General features: G+C 52.3%; 2 protein-coding genes and 1 long non-coding RNA gene across 6 annotated transcripts in view; 2 read left to right on the top strand and 1 right to left on the bottom strand.

The window, feature by feature from the left end:
* Window positions 1–6538: 6538 nt before the first annotated feature.
* LOC103789256 (uncharacterized) lies at window positions 6539–10922 on the bottom strand. Its single transcript, XR_001908280.5, has 4 exons — window positions 10748–10922; window positions 8960–9071; window positions 7552–7648; window positions 6539–6944 (listed from the first exon to the last, which is right to left on the bottom strand). It is a non-coding gene; the product is annotated as an uncharacterized LOC103789256 (long non-coding RNA).
* On the top strand, window positions 8987–11322 carry ASCL5 (achaete-scute family bHLH transcription factor 5). Its single transcript, XM_035280877.3, has one exon. It carries the CDS (start codon window positions 9918–9920, stop codon window positions 10536–10538), a length of 621 nt encoding a protein of 206 aa, XP_035136768.1. The 5' UTR covers window positions 8987–9917; the 3' UTR covers window positions 10539–11322.
* A 1465-nt stretch (window positions 11323–12787) lies between these two features.
* CACNA1S (calcium voltage-gated channel subunit alpha1 S) overlaps window positions 12788–27117 on the top strand; it is a 78734-nt gene continuing 64404 nt past the window's right edge. For all 4 annotated transcript variants that reach the window (XM_035280466.3, XM_035280465.3, XM_078356785.1 and 1 more), the window contains exons 1-2: window positions 12788–13025; window positions 14921–15026. In XM_035280466.3, coding sequence (XP_035136357.3) covers window positions 12874–13025; window positions 14921–15026 — 258 coding nt within the window. In that variant the 5' untranslated portion in view covers window positions 12788–12873. The remainder of the gene's footprint in view (window positions 13026–14920; window positions 15027–27117) is intronic.

Below are 27117 nucleotides of genomic sequence, written 5' to 3'. Positions count from 1 at the left end.
CCAGGGTTCTCAGACACATCTGGCTGGCTCCAGAGTCCCTGGTTGTAAGCCAAGGTACAACAAGTTCAGAGAGTACCGGTTCCCTCTAAAATACGGTAACCACAGGCATGAGACAGGTTGGAGAATCCCAGAGACAGCCTGCATGCAGAGGGAGTTGCGAGGGCCTCGTCCACCAGGAAGGGAACCTGGGGTGCAGGCAGTGGAGAACCAGGGCCGTGGTCCACCCTGGCCACAGCTCCAGGCTCTCCTGGCCTTGGTCCCTCCTGTGGAATGGGGGCTGCAGACACCCACTTCACAAAGACACCCTGAGGCTCGAATGAGATCCAGGGTGTGAGTTCATGAATCTCCTTCCCTCATTATAGACGCCATCTCCCCTCCAGCCCTGCAGCTGCAGTCACTTCCCACCTTCACTTTCTCTGGATCTATTCATATGATCTGGAGAGGCCACAAGGCCCACCTTCCTTGGGAACCCTCAAACTTTTGTTCTGTGGCCCCTAAGGGCTTTTCCGCCCATGAAATATGCATCACCTGCAAGGGAGACTCCTTTTGTAGAGAAGGGAGTGAGAATTCTATTCCCCTGAGTTGGCAATAATACGGGCCCCAGGGCATTACTCAATGCCTGAGGTCGGCACTGGAGCCTAGGGCAGGAGGGCCGGGCATACACAGCGGTGATGATGGGTGGGAGGCTCAAGGGCAGAAGCTGGCAAGCAGCACCCTCGGGGGCAGATTCAATGGTACTCATCGCTCAACCTTAGCCTCCCCTGGCTTCCCAACCTTGAAGCCAGCTCCAAGGCCGACTGTTCCTCATCAAGGGAGGCTCAGGCCCAGCTTGAATTTCTAGGGTTCAAACTGATTTCATCTGCAAAGCCGCCTGGTTTCATTCTGACCATGACTTCACTGTGTCCGTACGATGATCTTCCTCTCTGTCTTCTTTGAAATTAACGTTGATTCATCGTGAGTGTTCAAAAAGACACCTACTGTGTGCAGCCAATGGTGAAAACAGGAATCACAGTAACCTGCATTTGCACAGCAGTATGAGTCACTTCAGCCAGAGAGACCAAGCTGAATACTGGGTTCCTAGTCACAGTTTTGGCCAGGGTCTCACCTTTCCCTTCTGCAACCCCAAAATCCACACCCACTGAGGCTGTTGGACTCCTCAGAAGGTATTTCTACTTCCTGAAAGGCAAAGTCCGGAGCAGTTTTATCTGCTGGTAAGATTTGAGCAGAGTCACATTAACACTTAATGGTAGCTTTGGGACAAGAGTCCAGGAGCCCGGCTCCTGAGCCAGAGACTCTTCCTCCTCCCCTTGAGTGGGTGGGGGTAGCAGGAGCAATGTAGGGAACGGACTTTCTTCTGAATCTGAGACTTATTCTTCTGGGCTAAGAAAGATGCATCCCTGGACAGATGACGATGCCTTCTCAGTCCCAGAGTGTAGAAAGGATCCCTTGAAGCCCCGATCAACACTTGTCAGCTGTGTGACCTGGGGCGGGTTGCTTAGCCACTCTGTGCCTTGTTCTTCTTATCTGTAAGATGGGGATACCATCCTTCCTGACATCATAGGGTTGTAATGAGAGTTTTGTGGCACACTTAGAGCCGCGAGGGGCATATAGGTAAGTGCTAGGTATGTGTAGCACTGTTACTAACATGTGGTCCTTCGCTCCTCTACCAAACTGAGGACAGCAGTTGAGGTTGTCCTGTGCTGGGTCCCCAGAAGGGTTCCTGGAAGGACCTCAGGAGATGTTATGTGGTAGATGGATTGGCAGGCAATAGAACACACGGTTGAATAAATCCAATTTATTAGAATTATTCGAATTCAGTTACCCTTTTCATTCAAAGATTTGAGGGGAAAAAATCAGACACTTAATGCATAGAATTTTCCCTTCAGACATTGTGAGGGCAGATGTGACAATAGGAATCTCCCGAGTGTGAGCATGGGTACTGTGCCCACTGCAATGTTGGTGGGCACCTGCCCTCCTAGACTTGTCTTAGCTACATACAAGGGTCCTAGAGCTTGTGGGAGCTTTTCCGAAGGTCACCCCTGCCTTACCAGCAATAACAGCTACCATTAATTCAGTCGCTATTAGGTGCCACGTGGCTCACATGCATTACCTTTATCTTTACAGTAACCTCTAAGGCAGGTATTATTACCCTTGCTTTTCAGATACGGAAACAGGCTTACAGAAATCAGTAACTGGCCTAAAGCTGCTTAACCAGTGAGAGCAGCGCCAGGACTCATCCTGGCCAGTTTGATCTAAAGCCCGTGCTCAGAGTTCAGAAGGTAGAAGCCTGGTATTTTTCCTGGGAAGTGGGGCTAGTTGCCTCTGGAAACATCTTCCCATGAGTCCACAGCATTGCAAATACCCAGTTATATTCAGGGAACTGGGAAGAACTAGGCTCCTCGCCCAACTCCGGCCCCCAGGAGATCCTGTAACAATCATGACTCATAAAAAAGTTCGGGACACCTGCCCAGCCAAGAAAGTCCTCCTATATCAACCCAACGAGACCCTGGTGAATTCGACCAGCGGTGTGACCCTGAGCAGCTGCTCAGCCTCTCTGAGCATGTTTTCGCTTCTGTTCTGTAAACAGGAACAGTAATAGCTCCTCGCAGGTGTGAGGATGACATGAGATAGGGAAAGCAGAGCATGCCACAAAGCTCCAGGCATCAGAGGGCACTTAATCCATGCTAGCCCTTCCTTGTCCACCTGTTTCTCTTCTTTAAGACTCTCGACAAAGTGATGCCACATTGAGGACTCAGCTTGCTCAGCCCATGTCAAAAAGCTCTGTGAGCTTTTTTCTTCATGAAACTGGATGCAGACAGGTGGCTGGGGAGCAACAGACGTTTCCAAACCAGGGTCAGGGAGGATGGCATGGAGGGCAGTGGGAGGCTCTGGGGCCCACGGATAGTACAGCCTCATTCAGGACAGGTTAACAGGCAAGTAGGGCTGGAATCCCGCCTGCACAGCTCAACAGCCACCCAGAGCATGAAGCATCATTTTCTAACCCAGCAAGGTGCCATGTGGGCTCATGGGCACAGGGCCTGGCTGCCCCTTCTGCCATCAACGTTGAAACTATATCCATCAAGATTCTGAAAGAATTGTTTATGTTGAATATGGGGTCTGGAGTGTTCACTATGTTTACAGTGGGGTTGGTGAGGTTATCCTTCTAGAAATATTTACCGGTTATGTGACAGAAAAGGAGATCGTAAGATTTCCTCCTTGGTTTCTTGTTGTTGTTTTGGGTTTTTTTTTTTGTTTGTTTGTTTGTTTTTTGAGATAGGGTCTGGGTCTGCCACTCAGCCAGGTGCAGTGGTGCAGTCACAGCTCACTGCAGCCTCCACCTCCTGGGCTCAACCCCTACCTCAGCCTCCAGAGTAGCTGGGACTACAGTCGTGCATCACCACGTCCAATAAACTGTTTTTATTTTTAGTAGAGATAGGGTCTCCACTAAAGTATGCAGAACCCAATGAAAGATGAACATGATATTTAATGAGAGATTTTTTTCAAGTTAGTGATAAAACGATGGTCTGCTTAACGAATGCAGAATAAATGGACACTGCTCATTATTGGTCTATAATTAAAAAAGAACCTATTTGAAACCCATTGACAAAACTGAGTTCCTAAAGGGAAATGTAGGGGTGAGTAAGACTTAAACAAGCCTAGAAACACAAGTTTCCCAAGCTGGTCACAAATTCCTGGGCTCAAGCGATCTCCCACCTCGCCTCTGAGGTGCTGGGATTACAGGGGTGAGCTACCACACCCGGCCCCTGTTTGTTTTTCAAAATACATATTTATCCTGGATATTTAAAGGCAGAGTTTCCTGAAGGGTGTTCTATTTGATGTTAGTAGGCTTAGGGCAATTTATTTTTAAGTGTTCTGTGACCCGATTGGGAATTTGGGGGTTAAACACAAACAGGATTCTTTACTCAAAGGGCTTCCCAGGGCCTCTGACGCTAATGTGCCCTCCAAGGGCTAATGCTAATGTGGGTATCCCAGGATGGGCAGAGGGGCATGTGGGGAGCTGTATTTCTCAACTTATGGAGCCCTCAGGGGAAAGGTTTAAGCACCCACCTTGCCTGGAGGCAGGAGGATGAGTGAGGATGCCACAAGCTAATGAATGAATTCTGGCTTTCTGAGTCCTTGGCTTCCTTACAAATGTTCCCAGCCTTTGGCAGCAGCGGGTAGAGGGGAGGCTATGGAAGCAGTCTCCCTGCTGCTGCCCAAAAGCAACATTATGGACCAGTGAACTCTCAGAAATCTCTCAGAGTGGTAGGAGAAGACAACTATGGAATCACGTTCCCCAGTACCTCCTCCAGAGCCATGGGTTCCCTGTTGAAAGAGACATGTTCAGCCAGTTTCTGACCTCAGACCCCCAGCTCTGGTTCCAGTCCCAGCAAAGAAAATGAGAAAAGCTGGAAAGGTAGAATCATGTTGTCTGCTTCTTCAAGTTTACATCGGCCTTTGTCTCCCCAGGGCTTCCCACCAGTGTCAATCAACAAACACTTACTGAGTTTCTACTGTGTGTCTCAAAGAAGGATGAGACCAGAGTTCTTGGGCTCACAGTTTACAGCCTGGGTTGGGGGCAGTGACAGGAAGAACCCTGGGGAGAGGACCCTCAGGCTGCCTGTTGCCCACACAGAGTATAAGCCTGAGGAGAGTGGGGAGACAGGGCCCTGGAGAACGCTGGGCACCAGGGAGAGGCCTGGGAGAGATGGGAAGGGGATGAGTATAAAACCACTGACAGCAGGTTATGATAATGGGCCATCCCCGGGGGTGTGGACAGTGAGACCCTCTGGCAACAGGGACAACAAGGCGCTAATACTGCTGGGGTAAACACTAATGCTGCACACCTAGAAGCAGCAAGGCCTTGCAAAGGAGGCCCGGGAGACCCCCGCTAGCAATGCACCCTCTCTGGTGCCAGTCAGAATTGAGGATTAGAAAGTTATTTGCACAATAACTGTGCACGGTACAACTGAGCACAGACTGCAGACGTAAGAGCTCAGTGTAGTTTTGCATCATGAAGAAAGCTCTTGGGGGAAACAGCAGTCACTTCTTGCCAAGCTCATCTGCTCTGTTGTTTCCCAGGGCAAAATAAACTAGAGTACAGCTGGTGATGAATGGGTTGCTGGGGGCGAGGAGTGGCTGCTGTCCCAGAGAGGAACCCGGGCCCCTTAAAAAGGCGGACAGCGTTGCCTGCATCTAATAGTCTGTGCCTACTCGAGGCAATCAATGGGTTCATTCAGCTAGCCATGGGGGCTAAGAATGAAGGGAAAGCTCTTCCACTGTTTCGGAGCCACATTTTTATAGTAAGTTGCCTAACGCTGATGCAATGTGCTATTTTTTATTCAAACAAAGTACATCTAATTGTATTAATACATATTTTATGTATTGGTACATAGTGAAAGTTTAGGTGATATGAATTGTTTCACAAACACAGGGAGAACATTAGTAGATGTTGACAGAAAACTCAGTAGCTTTTCCTAAAGGGTATTCTCTTACCCTGAATTTTCCAGAAGACCTAGGGACCCACAGTCCCCAAAGGGAGCTGTCACAGGAAGTGATGACTTTGACACCCGTGGGGTCAGCATGGGAATTTCATCCTTGGGCAGCCGCCATTGCTTCTCACCACCACACGGTGGCGCCATTGACAGCTGGTTCTGCCCAGTCCCATGAACTTAGCGGATGTGACAGATGCTCTTGGGGCCTCTGCTCAGGTTTTCTAAGCTCAGGCAAGGGGGCTTCTGCTGCTTGAATCAGTCTGATGGTACTCCAGTCCTCATCTTCCCAGCAGCAGAAACCCATGGGCCACCCTCCAAGCACATCTTCAAGGGGATGCTACCCTCCCAAAAGATGACCAGGGTGACCTGCAGTACTTCTCTTATCAGAACAGAAGCTAAATAACAGCATCATAATTTGAATCTTCCGTGGGACACCCCCTCCAGGAATTATAATTATCATTCCTTTCCAGCAGGAATTAAAATTTACTACCATCCTATGATTATCATCACCATTATTATTATTTCACTACAATGCTTGTTTACTGCTCTAGCCTAGTTCCCAGGGCAGTCCCAGGAAACACAGGGCCCTCTGCATACATTTACTGAATGAAAATCATGCTGCTTAATGGTTATGTGCTACATTGTGCCCCTCGGCTTTTGTACTCAGTGATGGAAGCAGAACACAGTTCCCTTGCAGGTGTGTACTCACCTATGCTACCTGGCAGGTAGATTGTACAGTTTTTTCGTGTTTTTTTTGAGATGGAGTCTCGCTCTGTCACCCAGGCTGGAGTGCAGTGGCACAATCTCAGCTCACTGCAACCTCTGTCTCCTAGGTTCAAACGATTCTGTGCCTCAACCTCCCTAGTAGCTGGGATTACAGGCACATGTCACCACTCCTGGATAATTTTCGTATTTTTAACAGAGACAGGGTTTCACCATGTTGGCCAGGCTGGCTTCAAACTCCTGATCTCAAGTGATCCACCTGCTTCGGCCTCCCAAAGTGCTGGGATTATAGGCATGAGCCACTGCGCCTGGCCTATATGTTCTATTTTTTTTTTTTTTTTTTTTTTGAGACAGGGTCTTACTCTGTTGCCCAGGCTGGAGTGCACTGGTGCAGTCTTGGCTCACTGCAACATTTGCCTCCTGGGCTCAAGCCATCCTCCCACCTCAGCCTCCGTCTGAGTAGCTAAGACCACAGACACATGCCACTGCACCCCGCTAATTTTTTAAATTTTTTTGTAAAGACAGAGTTTTGCCATGTTGCCTAGGCTGGCCTCAAACTTCTGGGCTCAAGTGATCCTCCCTCCTTTGCCTCCCGAAGTGCTGGGATTACAGGCGTGAGCCACCAGCCCTGGCCTATCAGCTCTTTTCTAACAGTGAAGACAGAATTGGCTCAAGAATACATAGTCCAGCTGTGAGATTTCTTGTTCGCATCGCCTTTCTGAATGGCTGTATGAAAACATATAAACAGTACATGAGGAAAGTAAACGTTATAAATATTGAATCGACATGGACAGATAGCAGCTTGTATTTGTCAAAATTGTCATAAACTTCTGACTTCTATCGAATTAAATGTAAATAATTAAGTCAAGCTCAGGTGTGGTGTCTTACGCACTTTGGGAGGCTGAGGCAGGCAGACCACCAGGTCAAGAGATCAAGACCATCTTGGCCAACAGGGTGAAACCCCATCTCTACTAAAAATACAAAAATTAGCTGGGCATGGTGGCGCGAGCCTGTTGTCCCAGCTACTCAGGAGGCTGAGGCAGGAAAATCCCTTGAAGCCGGGAGGAGGAGGATGCAGTGAGCCAAGATCACATCACTACACTCCAGCCTGGTGACAGAGTGAGACTCCATCTCAAAAAAAATATTAAATCAAATATGAATAGACAGGAATCATATGGGAGGGTACAATCTGGGTCCCAAATTAGTATAATAAAAGAGCACTGCTGGAAAATAATTTTGAGCTCCCATTATGCGCCTAGCACTGAGCCAGGGACTGATAGGCATTACCTGAGAAATAAAAGCCCTAGCCCCTGCCTTCCGGCTGCTTACTTACATTCTGGTTGAAGACTTAGAATGCACAACCCACGTTGGAAGCTGGAGAGCTTGGGCAGTCAGGATGGGCAGGAGCTGGAATCGAGGATGGCCGGACTCTGGGGTAAAGCAGAGAGATGTAGAGAGGGCCCCCCAGACCAAAGCCAGCATCAGCCAAGTGTGAGATCAGGAGAGCAAAGAGTTCCAGAGAAGACTGACCTGATAGACTTGAGGGTCTGTTTGGGAGACGTTTTCTAGAACCTTCTCTTGAAAGAAACGGGGAGCCTTTGAAGGCCATTGAGAAGGGGAGGGATATGTGAATTTGTCCTGAATTCTCAGACATTTGGTTTCACTTGTGTGTGTGTGTTGGGGGGGTGGGTTTGTGGGTGGAATTTTGCTGTCATCCGAGCTGAAGTGCAGTAGCATGATCTTGGTTCACTGCAACCTCCACCTCCTGTCTTCAGGCGATTCTACTGTCTCAGCCTCCCAAGTAGCTGGGATTACAGGAGCCCACCAGCCTACCCAGCTAGATTTTGTATTTTTAGTAGAGACGGGGTTTCAACCATGCTGGCCAGACTGGTCTCAAACTTCTGCCCTCAAGTGATCCACCCACCTCAGACTCCCAAAGTGCTGGGATTATAGGCATGAGCCACTGGGCCCGGCCTGGTTTCACTTTTGAGAGCATATCTAAGTCTGTGATGCTTAGAATCGTTGATTTTTCTTGGTCCTCATTTAGTGTGGAGGACAAAGCCAGCTGGAAACAGACTCAGGGCTTGCAAAAAGGACAGAGGTGAGAGAGTGCAGGAGACATTCTCAGGAATCTGACTTTGCCGCCTGTCAGGGAGAGAGCCAGCCCTTTCTGTCTCTTGGGGAGGCTGTGCCCAGTGGCCAGGGTGTCACGCTGCCCATCACTCATTCACTTGCTGAGTCCTGAGCTTTTTTTATAAAGAAGAGAAAAATAATAGTTCAATAAGTGCTAAGATGGCACTTATGGGACACTGCAGACACACACAAGAGGGGGGAGTGGGATCAGAGGCTTCCTAGACAAAATGGCACCTCACTTGGATCAGATAACCACATGCAATGAAGCTTGGTGGCACCTAAACTCAACACAGACCAATTATTTCTGAAATAATAGCTTCCTAAAGCCTATGATAGGCTACGTGTAATCAGTTCCAACCTGACAAGCCCAGCTTTCTGCCTAATCCTCTCTCGGTTATTCCACACGGATCTGTGGAGCATCCATTACTTGACAGGGGCGGGCTAAGCTTGGGGCATGCAGCTGACAGAACAGATGCCTCCATTAGGTGCCATGGAGAAACCCAGGGTGGGGTAAGACGGTGTCTCCTGGACTGTCTGGAAAGGGGCAAGATGGCCTTGATGACTGTCTATGCCAGGCAGAGGGCTTTGAACGACCCAACAACACCTACCTTGTAATCGAAGAGGTATTCCTTTCCATGAAGAGATGGCTTCCCTTGTTGGCTGATGGCTGCTGCTGCTAATTCAATAGACAGTCTCAGACCTCCTTCTAGATGTAAAGCCCTGGAAGGGATCAGGGATGAGACTTAATCCCCACTCTCGAGGGACATGACAAAATTGGGCATTTGTATAAGCTGTGTCCTTTAGGTGTTTTTGCATATATTTCTTCACATCTGATTCTCATATCTTAATAACCTGTCGAGGATGTTTCCCTTGTCGTTCCGTTATGGAAACCACCACTCACAGTGGTCACCCGACTATTAAAGGGGTGGGCACAAGATTTTAAGCCAGATCTGTGCCCCTTCAGCAGCCAACTGTCTCTCCTCCTGAGGCTTACAGTCCCGTTTGTGGGTGAGGATGATACAAAGCAGCCCATAATACAGGCCTTTCCTGACTGATATGTTCACTCTCCTCTCTTCTTTAGAATGGTCCCCAGACTCCCTCCACCGAGCTGGCGGACTCCTAACAGCAGCCATCAGCGTGTGCACCCCTGACAGCCCAGGGATCCCGAGGCCGTGAGGACCAAGAACCAGGCGCTGGGGTGGGGGAGGGGGACATGGAACGTGGGGTTTAGGCCGGAGGTGCCCATGTTGGGCGGCAGGAAGAGGCAGGGCGCACGGGTCTGTGACGGTGCCCATGGGTGCTGTGGAGCGGGGTGACGGCGCCATGAGCTGGATCTGAGAAGGCGGGCACCGACCCCCTGGGATTGGCCACACTTGTCCAGGGCGATGGCTCGTGTTTGGGAGTTCTCAGAAGCCACCCTGAAGGGTGAGAAGAGGCCCTAGCAAGTCCTGGCACCCCGGAGCTGCTGCTAGCTATGTGAGTCGCCCCAGTGGTGGAGACCGTGCAGACCCCAAGCAGGGGCCATTCGCTGGGGACCTCGCTCCGGGTCCAGCTCCACGCGGCACCATGAACAATAACTTCTGCCGGGCGCTGGTGGACCGGAGGCCCCTGGGCTCCCCCGGCTGCATGCAGCTGGGCGTCGTGCCCTCTCCCCGGCAGGCGCCCCTGCCCCGCGCCGAGCCCCTGGGCAACGTGCCCTTCCTACTGTACCCGGGGCCCGCCGAGCCGCCCTACTACGACGCCTACGCGGGGGTGTTCCCCTACGTGCCCTTCCCCGGCGCCTTCGGGGTCTACGATTACCCCTTCGAGCCCGCCTTCATCCAGAAGCGCAACGAGCGCGAGCGGCAGCGCGTCAAGTGCGTCAACGAGGGCTACGCGCGCCTCCGCGGCCACCTCCCCGGCGCCCTGGCAGAGAAGCGGCTCAGCAAGGTGGAGACGCTGCGCGCCGCCATCCGCTACATAAAGTACCTGCAGGAGCTGCTGAGCGCCGCCCCCGACGGCGCGCCGCCCCCCGCTGCCCGCGGCCTCCCCGGCACCGGGCCCTGCCCCGCGCCGCCCGCCGCCCCCCGGCCCGACTGCCCCGGCGACGGCGAGGCCGGGGAGCCCTCCTCCCTGGTGCCGGAGTCATCCGAGTCCTCCTGCTTCTCCCCATCGCCTTTCTTGGAGTCGGAGGAATCCTGCCACTGATCCAGCCTGTGGCCTCCCCCGGCTTGGGGGTTGATCCGCCCGCCCCGTCCCACTCTCGGGAGCAGCTGGGGGCTGCTGGGTCACCCGCGATGCGCCGCAAGCCGGTGACTGTAGGAGGCCCGCGGCACTCCCGCGTCTGCAACACCCTCCCTCCTCCACCAGCTTGGGGCGGAGGCGCGGGCAAGGGGCGCTAGGGGCGCGATGGAGACCTGAGGAGCTCCGCGGGTGCAGCGAGGGGCAGGACCTGGGACTGCTCTGGGCGCGCTGCGTTCCCTCCGGGGTGCAGGGGGGTCACCCCAGGACTGTCATCCCTGGGTCTGGCTCCCGCCCGGCCTCAGGTGTCTCTGGTCCGTCCCTCCTCGCCGCAGGCGCAGCCCAGTCTCCGAGTCCGCGGGAGGCGAGCTCGGCTTTGATCCCTCGGTTATATGCCCTGCTCTCCACCAGATGGCCTCAAATACAATCCCGAGCGCCCTTGGCCCTTGAGAAAGGAACCCAGAGGAAGGGATGGGAGACCAGACTGCTGCCGGCGCTCAGCCCAGAGGGAACCCACAGACTTAGGAGAGGCGGCCTGTGTGCCCTGGTGGCTTCTCTGGCTTCCTTGGTGGGGGCGGCCACTCCCTCTCCGCCCCCGCAATGAGGTCGTCTAGTTTCGTCCCAGGCTGGGTGGGGACTGTGTGTTTTTTCCTCAGACTGTAAGCCTTGGGGGAGGGGGTGTGCATATGGGTACATTGGCACTGTGCTGGCACCAAAGAGCTAAATAAAATGTTGAATTTTCTCATTCCTAGATCACTGTCTGCCCTCACCCTTCTTGGTGCCCCTTTCTCACTCCCGAAACCAGTCCAGAGTACTTGCTGGGAGGGTATGTGGGGTACGCTGTTAGCTCAAAGATTCAATGAACTTTTTTTTTTTTTTTGCCTCAGGTTTTGCTGTCTCCCAGGCTGGAGTGCAGTGGTGTGATCCTTCCTCACTGCAACCTTCACCTCCTGGGTTCAAGCGATTCTCCGGCCTCACCCTCCAGGGTAGCTGGGATTATAGGCACACACCACCATGCCCACTAAATTTTGTATTTTTAGAGAGTCCAGGTTTCACCATGGTGGCCATGCTGGTCTCATACTCCTGACCTCAAGTGGTCTGCCCACCTTTGCTTCCCAAAGTGCTGGAATTACAGACATGAGCCACCTCACCTGGCCTCAATAAACTTTTTGTCTCACTCTGTCACCCACGCCGGAGTGCAGTGGCCCAATCTTGGCTCACTGGAGCCTCAACCTCCTCAGCTCAACTGATCATCCCACCTTGGCCTCCCTAGTAGCTGGGACTACAAACACACACCACTGCACCCTGCTAATTTCTGTAATTTTTGTAGAGACAGAGTTTCATCACGTTGCCCTGGGTGGTCTCGAACTTCTGAGCTCAAGCTATCTGCCCAACTTGGCCTCCCAAAGTGTTGAGATTACAAGGGTGAGGCACCATGCCTGGCCTCAGTGAACACAGGGAGGGCAGTATATGTGGGGACTCTCCAGAGGAGGGGCCAGAGTCCCAGAGTTGAAGTACACAAGCTTTACACCTGTAGGGGTGGGAGGAAGTGGGGAAGAAAGACACACAGCAGATGCTCCACAGTGAGGCAGGTGCTATGTCAGAGGTGTGCACACTCCGGGCTGTCCTGGGAGCCTTCCAGCCCACTGGGGAGGCGTTTACTGGTTCCCTGACATGGGATTGCTTGGGGAGTCTTGGCTGACGGTGCAGATACTGAGATGGGTGTGTGGGGGGCGGAGGCTGTGCTGTGGAGCTGTCCTGACTTAGGCTGCCCAGCGCCTTCTCCAGACAATGTCATGGGGCTGAGGAGGGAGAAACCTAATTTTGGCATGAGGGGGTCACTCTGCAGTTGGAGGTTCCATAGTGAAGTCTACCCCTTCCTTACCTCTGTGGCCCCAGGCTTGAAACCTTCCATCCTGTCTCCCTCTCCCACTGCCCCGCCCCCCTCCCAGGCCTGTGTGTAGATTCTTCTCCCCACCCCCCACCCCCGCCCTCCTCAGGGGACAGATTGGGAAGTCACTGACTGGGCTGGATGGAATGACAGCTGCCTGGCCTCCGGAGCTCAGGCCCAGCAGCAGGGAGCCAGGGAGCCGAGTGGAAGCTAATTTTACATGCTGGGAGCAAGGAGAGTAATCCTTCTACCCCCATTCCTGCCCCCGCCCCCCACCCCCCGCTGGCTCAGCAGGGCAGGCTCAGCCGACAGCCTCAGCCAGCCCAGTCCCCAAGGCGGGGGCATTGGGGACGCAGGGAAGAGAAGGCACTGGGGTGGGGGAGCAGGAGAAAGCCAGGTTACCGGGGAGCCATGGAGCCGTCCTCACCCCAGGATGAAGGCCTGAGAAAGAAACAGCCCAAGAAGCCAGCTCCTGAGATTCTGCCAAGGCCACCCCGGGCCTTGTTCTGCCTAACCCTGCAGAACCCCCTGAGGAAGGCCTGCATCGACATCGTGGAGTGGAAGTATCCTTCAGGGTCTGGGCGGCGGGGGAGTGTGTGTCATGGGGGAAGGATGTGGGGTAGTCACAGAGCACAAACTTTCTACAGCAAGGCCAGGGAGACCCAGAACTTAGATATGGGGTGAACCCACAGAATGGAAGCCTGGGAAGGAGTCCTCGGCTTAGCAGGAGAGGAGGAGGAAGAGGAGAAGGAGGAGGAGGAAAAGGAGGAGGAAGAAAAGGAGGAAGAGGATGAGGAGGAAGAGGAGAAGAAAGAGGAGGACTTGGTGGGAGCATTTGGTGGGTCTTCCTGGGCCTTAGTGGGCCTCCCAAGTCCTGTGTGACAACCAGAGACACCTACTGACCACCTATGGGTGGGGCCTGTTTCATGGGGACTGTTCTCAGGTGTGCCCAAATCCACATTACCATGAGGTGCCACTAGGTTTTTGAAGCACCAGCCTCATTTTGGAATAGCATAGGGACCCAAAAAAGACACGATGACCTCTTTGAGATAACTCCCTTGATTGGGTTGGGAGGGAGGTGACAGTAGAGAGGTGAGTGGAAGGAAGGCTTCCTCTGGGGGCGCGTCCCAGCTGAGGACAGAGCCAAGGGGAGAAGGGCCTGCAAGACGCCCGCCCGGAGTGGCTCCAGATGCAGGCCAAGCAAGCATGGCTGTTCTAGCTCAGACAGGCCACCCTGGGGACAGGGACTTTGAATCCCATGCTGTGTTTTCCTCTGCTCTGGGAGGAGAAATGATGAAAATATCTGGGTTATTTGGGGAAGGGAGGAAGGAGTGGCCGAGAGAGGGAGAGGCCTGTTTCCAGTGGGATCTGAGAGCAAGGGTCGGGCATATCTGAAATATTTCCGAGGAGCTCTGGAAGTCTGGGTGCCCACCAGCTGTTCCTAGAAGGAGAGAGAATGAGGGATAACCGGAAGGACAAGGGAAACATGGGGCAAGTGGAGATAGTTTGGGGTTAGGGTCAGCCCCGCTCCCCTCACCTGCTCTCAGCCAGGTCGGTGGATTGCCCGCATCAAACCCTGGGTGCTCCTTCCCTGCCTCTCTTCTGCAATCGGGTTTACCCTGTGGCTTCTCCCTCTCCTCCACCCTCTGCTCCTCTGAGCCTTGCCCTCTCATAGCCCCCTGTGGCCCTCCTCTTTTCTCAAACATTGGAGGTTACTGGGAAGAGAATGGGGTGTTTCTGTCAAGCTCATCTACATAATATGCCTCCCCATTCGCGCCCTGACAACCCCTTTGCTTCCTCCCTTGCTTCATCTAGTTCTTTTCACACTTGTCATCTGATGGGTCAGAAAGTTAAGAAAGCCCTGGGGTGCCCTCTGGAAATGGCCGTGGCAGGGTAGGTGTGTCTGGGAGGGGTGAGGTGTGACGGGTTTGAGCACGTGCACACCAGCAGGGGCACGTGGCTCCGGAAATTCAGCTTTCACCTCCCCATCCTTCGTTCCCAGTCCTGCTGGGTGAGTTCTCAACCTTACCCTACATCAACCCTTACCCTCCCGTGCCATTTCTCTGGGTGAGCCCCTGCAGATTGGCCAGAATCTGAGAAAGTCATAGCTCCTTGGGAGCAGAAGGGCGTGGGCAGGCACTGAGAGTGGAGCGGTGTGAAGACCCCCTAGGCCTTCAAGCTGAGGAGCCCTCAGCCAGGTACCAGACCTTTGCCATTCCAAAGCATCTACGTGGAAGTGACTTGCTCCTGAGGAAAGGGAGCCAGATGTCCAGGCGGGAACCTGGTCCTCGCTGTACCCTGCCAGGAGCTGAGGGAAGGAGCAGTGTGGACGAGTGTCCAAGAAAGAGCCTGTCCACCAGCCTGGTATCAGTCACAGTCCAGGCCCTCAGCTCCCTCTTCCCCTTAACCCTGTAAGTCCCGTGCCTCACTCAAGAGCTCTCCTTAACCCTGGCTCCAGGCCCTTCGAGACGATCATCTTGCTCACCATCTTTGCCAACTGTGTGGCCCTGGCCGTGTACCTGCCCATGCCCGAAGATGACAACAACTCTCTGAACCTCGGCCTGGTAAGACTGGCGCTTCCATCCCGCTTCCTGCGGGCCTGCAGTCCCAGGCTCGGGGAGGCCCCCTTGGTGGACTCTGTTCCGGTTGATGGTGCTGGTGGTTGACCTCCCTGAGGAAGCAGGCCCGAGTCCCCAGCCTCCTGCAGGGCTGGCTGAGTGGCTCAACAGATTTCAAGGATCAATCTGCTTATTCCTGATTCTGAGATATTGCCAGCCAGCACTGAGCACGCACTAACTGGTCCCAGTCACTGTGCTAACACCTTATGAGAGCAAACTCATTCAATCCTCACACCCACCTCATAAAGTGGCTCCATTTGGCAGATGTAGAAACTGAGGCTTTGTAAGGTCAGCTAGTGAGCCACAGAGGTTGAATGCTAATTTCCCTTGTCCAGATGTAATTCAGAAGAAACTTGCATCCATTGAATTTGCCTTCATGGGAGAGTTTTATCCAGGAATCTAAAGCGAAACATGTTTTAGAGTTTTGTAATACCACTTACTCTTTACCCCTTCATCAGCAACGCATGCCTGGAACCGTAAAATGCCAGGGCTGGAAGGAACTTTCAAAAGTTAGATTGTCCTACCTCCTTCCCACCTCATTCTGTTTTATGGATAAGAAAACTGAGACCTAGAGAGGTTCAGGGACTTACTTACCCAACGGCCAATTAATAATAAAAACGGTTAATGTTTAGTAAGTGCTTATTAAATGCCAGGATTTGTGATAAATATTTTACATTATTGTATTATTTAATCCCCAGGACTACTCCTGTGGGGTAAGAAACATTATTAGACCCATTTAAAAGACAAGAAGACTGATGTTGAGAAAGTTTAGGTGCATTGCCCAGGGCCGCCCCACATCTAAGCCTTGTCTCGTAGGGCCTCCAGCGTGGTCTCTCCAACTTTAGAACCTGCTTTTAAAAAAAAAAAAAAAAAAAAAAAGAGTCTCACTCTGTTGCCCAGGCTGGAGTGCCATGGTGTGATCTCAGCTCACTGCAACCTCCGCCTGCCAGGTTCAAGGGATTCTCCTAGCTCAGCCTCCCAAGTAGCTGGGATTAGAGGTGACCACCACCAAGCCCAGCTAATTTTCATATTTTTAGTAGAGATGGGATTTTGCCATGTTGGCCAGGCTAGTCTTGAACTCCTGGCTTCAGGTGATCTGCCTGCCTCAGACTCTCCAAGTGCTGCGATTACAGGCATGAGCCACCGCACCTGTCGAGAACCTGCTATTGTACAGGCTGTGTTGCCAAGGTGGTGGGTAATGACAGAAAGACTTCTAGGGGAAGCCCTCTTAGAAACAATAGCCTCAGGCTCCCTAGGGGACAGGACAATGGAACCACGTTTTCAACAGGGCTTTTTCCTGCACTGAAACTGCAGGGGTCTTGAGGGAGGAAGCATATTAGCATGTGTCCCGGGCCTGACACATCTCTGTATTTCTTTATGCTGGTTTCCATGGGAATGTATCTTGAGCTGATGGGAAGCTGGGATTCTAACGCACGCTTGCTGTAAGGGGAAAACACTCCGAGCTTCCAAATGTGGAAGGAGAGTGGGATTAAATGTTGGCAGGATCAGTACCACCTTTGCCAGCAAGGAAGACATTTCTTTTTTTTGAGACAGTCTTACACTGTCGCCCAGGCTGGAGTACAATAGCCCGATCTTGGCTCACTGCACCCTCCGCCTCCCGAGTTCAAGCAATTTTCCTGCCTCAGCCTCCCAAGTAGCTGGGATTACAGACGCCCCACCATGCTCAGCTAATTTTTTGTAGCTGTATTAGAGAGGGGGTTTGACTATGTTGGCCAGGCTGGTCTGGAACTCCTGACCTCATAACCCACCTGCCTTGGCCTCCCAAAGTGCTGGGATTATAGGTGTGAGCCACTGCGCCCAGCCGGAAGGCATTTCTTAGAGTCTGGGCATTCTACACCATGGACTTGGCTCTCTGCGGTCCTGAATGCAGGGAGAGTTCTGGGTCTACCCCACCCTTCAAGATTTCATATTTTTGGGCCTCAGTTCCTTAAGACATGGACTACTTTTGCAACAAACTCTGCCCCACCTTGGAGGATATTAAATTACACCATTGGGGGATGCAGGGACTCATGCCTGTAATCCCAGCAATTTGGGAGGCTGAGATGTGAGGATCGCTTGAGCCCAGGAGTTGGAGACCAGCTTGGGCAAGGTAGAAAGACTCCCATTTAAATTAGCAGGGCCTGGTGGCACATACCTGTAGTCCCATCTACTCGGGAAGCTGGAGTGGGAGGATTGCTTGAGCCTGGGAGGTCGAGGCCGCAGTGAGCCTAGATCATGCCACTGCACTCCAGCCTGAGCAACAAAGTGAGACCCTGTCTCAAAAAAAAAAAAAAATTACATCTTAGTGGTTGTGTCGTCTTCCATCTTGAAACAAAATGGTTGCCTTAACTGGTTCATGTGGTCCTGTGTGTGTTCTTCTTTAGTTTGTGGGCTGGAGTTGCAAAACCTTGGGTCAGGCCTAGAGTTCATAGAGACAGGATTATGAGTTCCCCGGAAGAGGGAAACCTAATCAGAAATGTTTCCAAAGCAGCAAATGTCACCTGCGTGTCGGAGCTCTATGGGAAATGAACGTTCAGTGAGGCCTCCTAATCTGACCCCTTCATTGTGAAGTCCATTGGGAGTCGGTGATACCCAAGCTCACGCAGCCAGCTTCGAGCTCAGGCCTCCTCACTGTTCATGTCCACAAAACCCAGCAAGAGGGAGATAAGAGGAGCCGAGGAGGAAGGAGCAGGAGGTGCTGTCTCTCTCTTATCCTATTGGCTGCTTTGTACGTGTCGGAGAAGAGCTAGGGTCTTTCCGGTCACCCAGAATAACCCATGGCTTTCAAGAAGGGAGGCCTAAGGATTCATTATTCATGAGCTTTCTCATTCATTTAACGAATGTTTCTTTAGTGCTTGTCATATCCCTGGCACATACTGGGGATACCGCTGTGAACCAGACAGAGTTCCCATCTTCACGGAGCTTAATTACATGGATTAAACAAGGAAATACAATAAAACCAATTAAGTAGTTAAAATGCAATGGGAAAAGTTCAAGGTTTGGGAACATTACAGTAGCATATTGGCAGAGAAAGTAAGCTAGTCTTGGGATCAGAAAGGTTTCCCAGGGATGGGATGTTTAACCTGAGACCTAAAGGTCGAGGACAGGGACAACTCAGGCATGTGCCACCTATGCAGACCCGCACTCACAAGGGCCCCACATTTGGGTTTGAATGCTCTGTGGTCAAAGTATTAAAATTTTAGTTAAGTTTATCTTTGAATTTATGATTTATAAGTGAAGCCCATTGGGAAAATGGCACACACACCTCAAGCTTAGAGCCTTGGCTTACAAGAGGTCCTGCCTTCTGCCATCTCCTGCCTCTAAGGAGGGGCTCTCAGCTTGATGTTTTGACCTCTAGGGTCCTGGGCCACTTGGCCTGAGTGGGAGGATGGGAAGGACCGTGTCTCAGGAAAGGACAGTGTCTCAGAGAAGGACATGTCTCTGGTTGTCTCTACCCTGGGCTGACAGTGCTAAAGTCAATGACCCTATGAGGTTGAGCCTCTAAGGCCCGTCCCATTCTGGGTACTTAGTGTCTCCCAGGAAGCAGAGATTGCAACACCCTCGGGTGCCAAATGTCCACTATGGGCTGAGGGGTGGGTCTGAGTGAAGGGGAGATGCCTGGCTCCACACCTCCACTTCTGGCCAGGGCACAGGATGTCGGGCAGTGGAATGGTGAGGGTGGAGGGGGAAGATTGGGAGGAGGTGCCCATGACAGTCTGCACTTGCCCCGCACAACACCGAACAGCAATCAAAAGACACCTCGGTAGGCTGAGAAAGGGGCTGAAAGAAAGGGTAAACTTCATATTTGGTGCCTTCATCAGCACTTATTTCCTACTGTTTTAACATGGAGGGCCCAATTTTCACTTGTACTGGGTCCCCCCTTATGTAGCCTGGCTGTGAGGGAGCACGTTGTAGAAGGCCGAGCAGGAGAGGGGACTCTGGGCAGAGGAAGCCACGTGGGCAAAGGGCTGGAGGCAAGAGATGGAGAGGTCAGGTGGGGATTTAGAAAAGTCTCTCAGGCCCCATGTGAGGCACGGACTGGGGTGATGTGGGGTGGGATGGGAAGTAGGGGACAGGGCAGGGAGCCCAGGGAAGTCATCCAAGCAGGAAACCGGCCGGTGCGGGGGGGTGGCAGCTGGGCTGATGTAAAGATGGCGATGGCAAAGATGGCTGCCAGGTGGCGGTGAGACCTGCCAGGTGGAATTCATGGTGAGGACTGGATGTGAGGATGGAAGTGTGGGGGCCAGGTGAGGGTGACACGGGTGTCAAAAGGGGACAGAGCAGATGACAGTGCCACTTACCAAGACTGCAGGTGGGGGTGGGGAGGAGGAATGTGGTGAGTTCAGCTTTAGACGTGTGGAGATACAGGTGCCTGTATCCCCTGAAGGGCAACTGGATTTGCAGGTCTGAGCATTTTATGACAGAGATTTCCTCACTGGCACATTCCAGACTGGCTGGGGCGGGGCTGGGATGGGGATGGTTACGGGACAAGAAAGGCTTCCCGAAAAGGGTCGGGAAATGGCTGCTGTCTGCGGGAATGGGCTCCCCTCGGAGTGTCCCCCATATCCCTTCTGCCAGTGTTGGCTGAGGGTAATAGACATGGACAAGTTTCCTGAAGCCGGGGCACCCTCTGACTCTGCCTGCCCTGTGTCAGTGGGAAAGCCCAGGATCCTCCCTGAACGGAAAAGGAAACTGAGGCCCAGAGTGAGCAAGGAGTCCTGGGAATATGCAGCAGGCCAGAGGGTGGCCAGAGAAGGACCCAGGATGCTGATGTCCTGGCCACTTGTAGGATGTCACAGTGGCTGAAGAGACGGGCTCTGAAATCAGCCCACTGTGGCATGGTAGTTATAAAAATGGGCTCCGAAGCTCGAACCTGCTTTTGAGACCAGGCCCACTCACATACTGAGGCAAGTGATGTGACCTTTCCGTTCCCTCAGTCTCCTCCTTTATAAAATAGGGATGATATTGTATACTTGAGAGAAGCCGCTGGATGAGTGATGACCTATCTATCAACAGAAGGCACTTTGATCGTGCAGGTCCCATAGTGCCTCCGAGCGGGCTCACCAGCCAAAATGCCTGTAGCCACAGAGACCCCAGGTTGTTCTAGATTCAAAGGGTCTAACCCCCAACAGTTACGCCAAAGGGTCATTTCAGGTAAAGAATTCCTCTGCACTCTGCCTGTTGCCTGTCCCCGGTTTCTCTTTACGTCTGTGCCTTCTCTCCTTGAAGCGTCTCACTTTCCTGGTCTCCCCTTTCTTGGTCTCCCCTCCCCAGTCCTCCAGCAAGTTAGCAGCAGCAGCAACGACATTCAATATTTGTGATGACTTTCCTGTTGTCAGGCACTGTTCCAGTGCTTTGTGTGTGTTATCACACTGAATGCCCACGAGGCAGGTACTTTCATTTTTCTCATTGTACAGAGCAGAGAGGTTAGATCACGGCACAGGCCCCGTGGCTCCGTGGGCAGGCCTCCGTCCTCTGTTGGGCAGGGTCACCATTCCAGCCTGGGCCAGGCGGAGGAGGGGGCCAACGTGGAAAAGCTGAAACAATAATCAACTTACTAATGATTGGGCAGAGATGAGAAACTGATTGCTTTTGCTACATTATCTCATTTCACCCTCAAACCAATTCTACGTCAAAGTATGATGCTCAAAAGGTGAAAACACAGCTGTGAGTAAAATACAGAAAAAAAACACATATCAAAGATTAGTTCAGCTCAAAAGAAAACAAACAGGCATCTGAAGCTGGGTTAAAGGGAATTAGAGGAGCAGAAGTTATGAATCCGGAGAAGGAATGATGGGATGGGGCTGGGCAAGGTGGCTCATGCCTGTAATCTCAGTACTTTGGGAGGCCGAGGCGGGCGGATCACAAGGTCAGGAGATGGAGACCATCCTGGCTAACCTGGTGAAACCAAGTCTCTACTAAAAATACAAAAAAATTAGCTGGGCTTGGTGGCATGAGACTGTAGTCCCAGCTACCTGGGAGGCCGAGGCAGGAGAATCACTTGAACCCGGGAGGTGGAGGTTGCAGTGAACCGAGATCATGCCACTGCACTCCAGCCTGGTGACAGAGCAAAATTCCATTCGGGGGAAAAAAAAATAAAAAAAAGAATGATGGGATAGGATTGCTCGGTTAGATACCAAGCTGGTTAATGTCCTACAGGGCAATAAAACCGTAACCCTTGGAGTGGTCTTCCTATCAGGCAGACTTCATTTGCATCTCTAGGGGATAGAATAGTGAGAGTTAAACAAAGCTACATTGTCTCCTAGGTCAGTGGTTTTCAAGGGATTGGGGAGGGGAAGTAGTTCTGCCCCAGAGGACATTTGTCAACAACTGGAATTGTGAGGGGGAGGGGCGGGGACGGGGGTGGAGATGTGTGCTACTAGCATCTAGTGGGGTAGAGGCAGGAGCCCTGCAAAGCACAGGACAGGCCCCTGCCACTAACAAAGAAGTATCCAGAACAAAATATCATTAGGGCTGAGGTTAAGAACCCCTGGTCTGGACAATTAGATAATCCTTGGCCAGGCCTGTTATAAAATGTTCCAATGTGAGATTACAAAGATATGGAGCCCTCTCTGCTTTATTTCCAAGTTCTGGATAATTTAGATTTTTAAGTAGGTGCCTGCTGGCCTTGAGGGCAGGGCAGGGCAGGACGGCTCGGCAAGATGGCTGCCCATTTGGCCCCTCCTGGGCTGCAGGGCACTGCCCACCTCTCAGGCATCAGCCGGCTCCACCAGGCTGACGCATTCCTGGGGTTCAAGTTGCTGCAATGTCCTCCAGAAGGCTGGAGCCTAAGCCTCTGGCAGCCAGGGGGGTTGTCTTTTTATAGGGTCTGGAATGTGCTTGCCAACTTTTGCTGCCAGCAGCCCATTCCTCTCACCATCTGGGGAGGCTGGGGCCTCAGAAGGACCACAGCTCTGGCCTCACCCCTCAGAGATCCCAGACCTGCAGAGCACAGTGTGGTTTGAGCCTGGACCACCGTACAGAGAAGTGACAGTGCTCAAAAAGGGTCTGTGGAAATGAATGAAAGCCTGGATTTGAGACCCCCCTGGGAGCCCCGCTGTGAGGACTCACCCCCCCTTTCAGGGCACTTAGCTTCTCCCCGAATCCCAATCCATGCCCCTTCACATCAGGGCCAGGGGCTGCAGACGCTGTAATAGCTGAACAACAGAAGCCTTGGAGGAAAGCCTGACGCTTTGCCCAAGCTCTGCTATCTCCCCAGGGAGTCTCGGGAAAGGACGGGCTCTCAAGTCAAACCAACCTGCCTGCAATCCAGACTGTGGTTGACAGCTTCCTGAACTCAAACAGCCATTGCTTCAACCTCATCTGTGAACAGAGGTCAATTTATTCTCTCTTCCTTCTGTCCTTCTGTCCTTCCTTCCTTCTGTCCTTCCTTCCTTCCATCCTTCCTTCCTTCCTTCCTTCCATCCTTCCTGCCTTCTGCCCTTCCTTCCTTCTGTCCTTCTGTCCTTCCTTCCTTCTATCCTTCCTTCTGTCCTTCTGTCCTTCCTTCCTTCTATCCTTCCTTCTGTCCTTCTGTCCTTCCTTCCTTCTATCCTTCCTTCTGTCCTTCTGTCCTTCTTTCCTTCTATCCTTCCTTCTGTCCTTCTGTCCTTCCTTCCTTCTATCCTTCCTTCTGTCCTTCTGTCCTTCCTTCCTTCTATCCTTCCTTCTGTCCTTCTGTCCTTCCTTCCTTCCTTCCTTCCATCCTTCCTTCCTTCCTTCCATCCTTCCTTCCTTCCTTCCTTCCTTCCATCCTTCCTTCCTTCCTTCCTTCCATCCTTCCTTCCTTCCTGCCTTCTGCCCTTCCTTCCTTCTGTCCTTCTGTCCTTCCTTCCTTCTATCCTTCCTTCTGTCCTTCCTTCCTTCTATCCTTCCTTCTGTCCTTCTGTCCTTCTATCCTTCCTTCCTTCCTTCCTTCCTGCCTTCTGCCCTTCCTTCCTTCTGTCCTTCTGCCCTTCCTTCCTTCTGTCCTTCTGTCCTTCCTTCCTTCTATCCTTCCTTCTGTCCTTCTGTCCTTCCTTCCTTCTATCCTTCCTTCTGTCCTTCTATCCTTCCTTCCTTCTATCCTTCCTTCTGTCCTTCCTTCCTTCCTTCCTTCCTGCCTTCTGCCCTTCCTTCCTTCTGTCCTTCTGTCCTTCTATCCTTCCTTCTGTCCTTCTATCCTTCCTTCCTTCCTGCCTTCTGCCCTTCCTTCCTTCTGTCCTTCTATCCTTCCTTCCTTCCTGCCTTCTGCCCTTCCTTCCTTCTGTCCTTCTGCCCTTCCTTCCTTCTGTCCTTCCTTCCTTCTATCCTTCCTTCTGTCCTTCCTTCCTTCCTTCCTGCCTTCTGCCCTTCCTTCCTTCTGTCCTTCTGTCCTTCCTTCCTTCTATCCTTCCTTCTGTCCTTCCTTCCTTCTGTCCTTCCTTCCTTCCTTCCTTCCTGCCTTCTGCCCTTCCTTCCTTCTGTCCTTCTGTCCTTCCTTCCTTCTATCCTTCCTTCTGTCCTCCTGTCCTTCCTTCCTTCCTTCCTGCCTTCTGCCCTTCCTTCCTTCTGTCCTTCTGTCCTTCCTTCCTTCTATCCTTCCTTCTGTCCTTCCTTCTGTCCTTCTGTCCTTTCTTCCTTCCTTCTGTCCTTTCTTCCTTCCTTCCTTCCTTCCTTCCTTCCTTCCTTCCTTCCTTCCTTCCTTCTTTCCTTCTTTCTTTCTTTTTACCAAGTTTCACTGTCGCCCAGGCTGGAGTGTAGTGGTGCGACCTTGGCTCACTGTAACCTCCACCTCACAGGTTCAAGCAATTCTCCTGTCCCAGCCTCCCGAGTAGCTGGGACTGTGGGCACACACCACCACACCTGGCTCATTGTTTTTGTATTTTTAGTAGAGACGAGGTTTCACCATGTTGTTCAGGCTGGTCCACAATATCTTTCTTTTCGCGACTGTCACATCCTTGAGTGCAGCAACCTCATGTCAGAGCACGCAGAAGTTGCTCAGTAAATGTTCTTTCCTTTCCTTCTCTGCCCTCCCAGCACTAACAGCTCACAGCTGAAGTCACCCTGAACCCAAGCTTCAGCGGGTAAAGACGGACCTGGGCTGAGGGCAGGATCTGACAAACTTATCCAGAGGTCCCAGGCATGCTGTTTCTCTCCCTCCCCTGGCTGGCATGGTGGCTGAGACCACGGAGTCTGGAATCAAACTGTCTGTCTATATCATGGCTTTGCCTCTTGGTAGCTATGTGATCCTGGAGAAATTAATCCCTCTGTGCTTTGGTTTCCTGGTCTGTAAAATGGGGATAAGAGTACCTACCTTAGACAGCTGTCATCAGAAGCTAGGGAGAATGATGGACTGCCCCGCACAGACCGCGATGCATGTTGGGTTTGGGTATAGCTGCATGTCCACTCCAGCGAGAGCTGGGCAACATGGAGGTTTGTGATCCTGTGGTTGACTGATGGAAATGTGTTGGGCCCTCCTTTCAACCTGGTTCCTCTGTTGGGCCCAAGGGTTGGGAGTAGGAGACCGTATCCCAGGCTGATGAGGGCTTGCCCCTTTCCTTGGGTACCTCGTTGCTTTCACCCCATACGCTTCCCTGCTTTTGCCCTCGAAGTGGTTGTATGTGGGAAGCCCGTCTCAGTTCCTGTGACCCATTTACCTTGAACCAAGGAGGAGCATCTGGCCCCTGCTGTGACACTGGGATCCGAGGCCTTTCCCTGTCCACTCTGGAGCCTGCCCTACACTGCACCAAGCACTGGACTCCCGGACCCCCTCCTTCCCTTTACTTCCCCTTTCTTGCCTTCAGGTCATGTAACCCTGTGCTCTATCCAGCACCACAGAAACCTCAGTGTTCATCCTCTGCTGGGCTCAGAGGCACAAGGAAGCCTTGGGGTGTGGGGAAAGACTGTTCTCATCTCGAGTTTACTCCCAGGCCAGGGGGCTGCTGCATGCTTCACACACACCCTTGAAAGAGGAAGCCCCTTTGGGGCAGAGAGATGAGGACTTCATCTCAACTTAGGCTGGTGGAGGAGCGGGGATGCTTTTTCTTCTCTTCTTCTTTTCCTCCTCCTCCTCCTCCTCCTCCTCCTTCTTCTTGACTTATTAGGAGTTAATGTTGCAAAAAGTACTTTACATCTCCAGTTTCTGAAGACACTTGAATTGAGGACCGATGTAGCTGTCATGGCGGGGGCCATCAGGTCTGGCCACCTCGCACCCACCATCCACCCATGGGGCTCCAAGACCTGAGACACCAAGCAGCAGCCTGCTCAGATTGCCCTGTTCATCTCACACACTCCTAAGGCTGGTCCATGCCAGCACAACCTCTGGGCATCAGACATCTGAAAGTCTGTGTGCCTCAGCCCTGAAAGGCACAGGTCTCTCTCACCCTCTCCTGCACCAGGGAGCAGATGCATTACCAGTAGAGAAGGATCACCTGGCCCTGCCCCAGCCGGAACCCCTGCGGCTCGGGTAGAGGTGCTGAGCCCCTATGTCAAAGTTGCTAAAGGTTTTAGTTTTGTTCCATCCTAGCTCTTTTTTCCCCCCTTTCCTGATAATTGATTTTACAAAAGATACAGCTCAGAGGGCCCTGGAATCGAGGAAGAGGGTGAGGGTTGTTTTTTGCCAAAAGCCTGAGTAGAGTGATCTGGGTTATCTGACACCCTCCTGGATGGAACCCCAGAGGACCCCCTGTGTGGAAGGGTCCCTGGATTTTCCCCTGGCCCCAGCCTCCCCCACTTCAGCCATGTTCATGGCAGAGAAGATAAGAACTTTTAAGAACTTCTGACATAGCCCGTTTCTCAGCGGAGAGGAAAGCTTATCTGGCTTTGTGGAGAAATTTCCATTTTACACTCGTAGTATGTGATCTTTCCTATGTGCTAGAACATCACATTTAAAAGGACATTTTAAAAAAAGGAATGTAAAATGCTTGGACGAGCTTGTATTATGACATTAACGCTATTGAGAGTATCTGCTTTCTGGGCAAAGTGTGCATTCATTCTACTCCTACCTCAGCCCTTTGTAATCTGTGATGACTATTTTTCTTTTTAATACAAAAATGTCTACAAATAAAAACTTGAAAAGCCAAAAACAACAGAAACAAAAGTACCTTATAAGGTTTCGGTAAGGTTTAAATGTATGCATGTGGCCAGAATAGGGCCTGGCGAGCAAGCGGGTGCTGGCTGAAGCCGACCTGTTACCATCGTCGTTACCCAGGACAGCACTGGCCTCCCTTCCTCTCTCAGCCCCCTTCGCCCTGCGTGTACAGACCCCTCCTGGCACCCTCAGCCCCACTGTTCCTCTGTCTAGTCAGCCCTGGTGTGCCTGGCCTGCCCAGATCTGGGGGAGCTCACTTCTCTGGTGAGGGAAGTGCTGTGCAGGGAAGGGAAGGGGGAAATGGAAGAGGAAGATGAGACCCCTGTGAGGCAGGTGGGATGGCAAGGGAGAGCCATTCCAGCTGTATCTATTTGGGTGAGCATTCATTGGGCTAAACATAGCCACTTCCCTCACTCCTCAGTGGGTCATCTTCCAAACCTGGAGGCTGAGGTGGTCGTGGAGACGCCAGAATGCTGGACACCCAGTGTGCGGCGTGGCCATAGGGGTCAACACATCAGGCCGGCCTACCAGACACACTGTGGCTTCAGTCGCGTCAGGCAGACAGGGCCTCCTAGCCTTTGGCAGGCACCTCCATTCCCCTCTTCACTTCCCTCCTCTGAGAAACAGGAAAAACGGTACAGCAGGACCGAACGTCCATCCACAACTGAGGTTGCAAGAGATGACGTGTTTTTTCCTGTGAACCAACTTTCCGTGGATCCTAAGCAAATATCCATCTGGGATGGAGAGGGATAATTGCAGCTATTCTGGTGCTTTCAGTTTTCCCACCTGCCTGGGGATGTGCCCAGGCCCTGGGTCTCAGGCAGTGCACAGGTGACAGGGTCACAGGTCCCCTGCACCCTTCTTAAGTCAGGAATCAAGGCTGCGTCCTCGATTTGGGGGCCCCAGGGCCTCCTCCCAGATCCTGCCACACCTTCAAACTGTGAGCTCTACCTTGAGGCCTCCCAATGCTGTGGGGATTCTCAGGCT

Source organism: Callithrix jacchus, chromosome 19, assembly GCF_049354715.1.
Source record: "Callithrix jacchus isolate 240 chromosome 19, calJac240_pri, whole genome shotgun sequence".
NCBI lineage: Eukaryota > Metazoa > Chordata > Mammalia > Primates > Cebidae > Callithrix > Callithrix jacchus.
The sequence above is the reverse complement of the archived record's forward strand: the minus strand, read 5'-3'. Positions and strand labels throughout refer to the sequence as shown.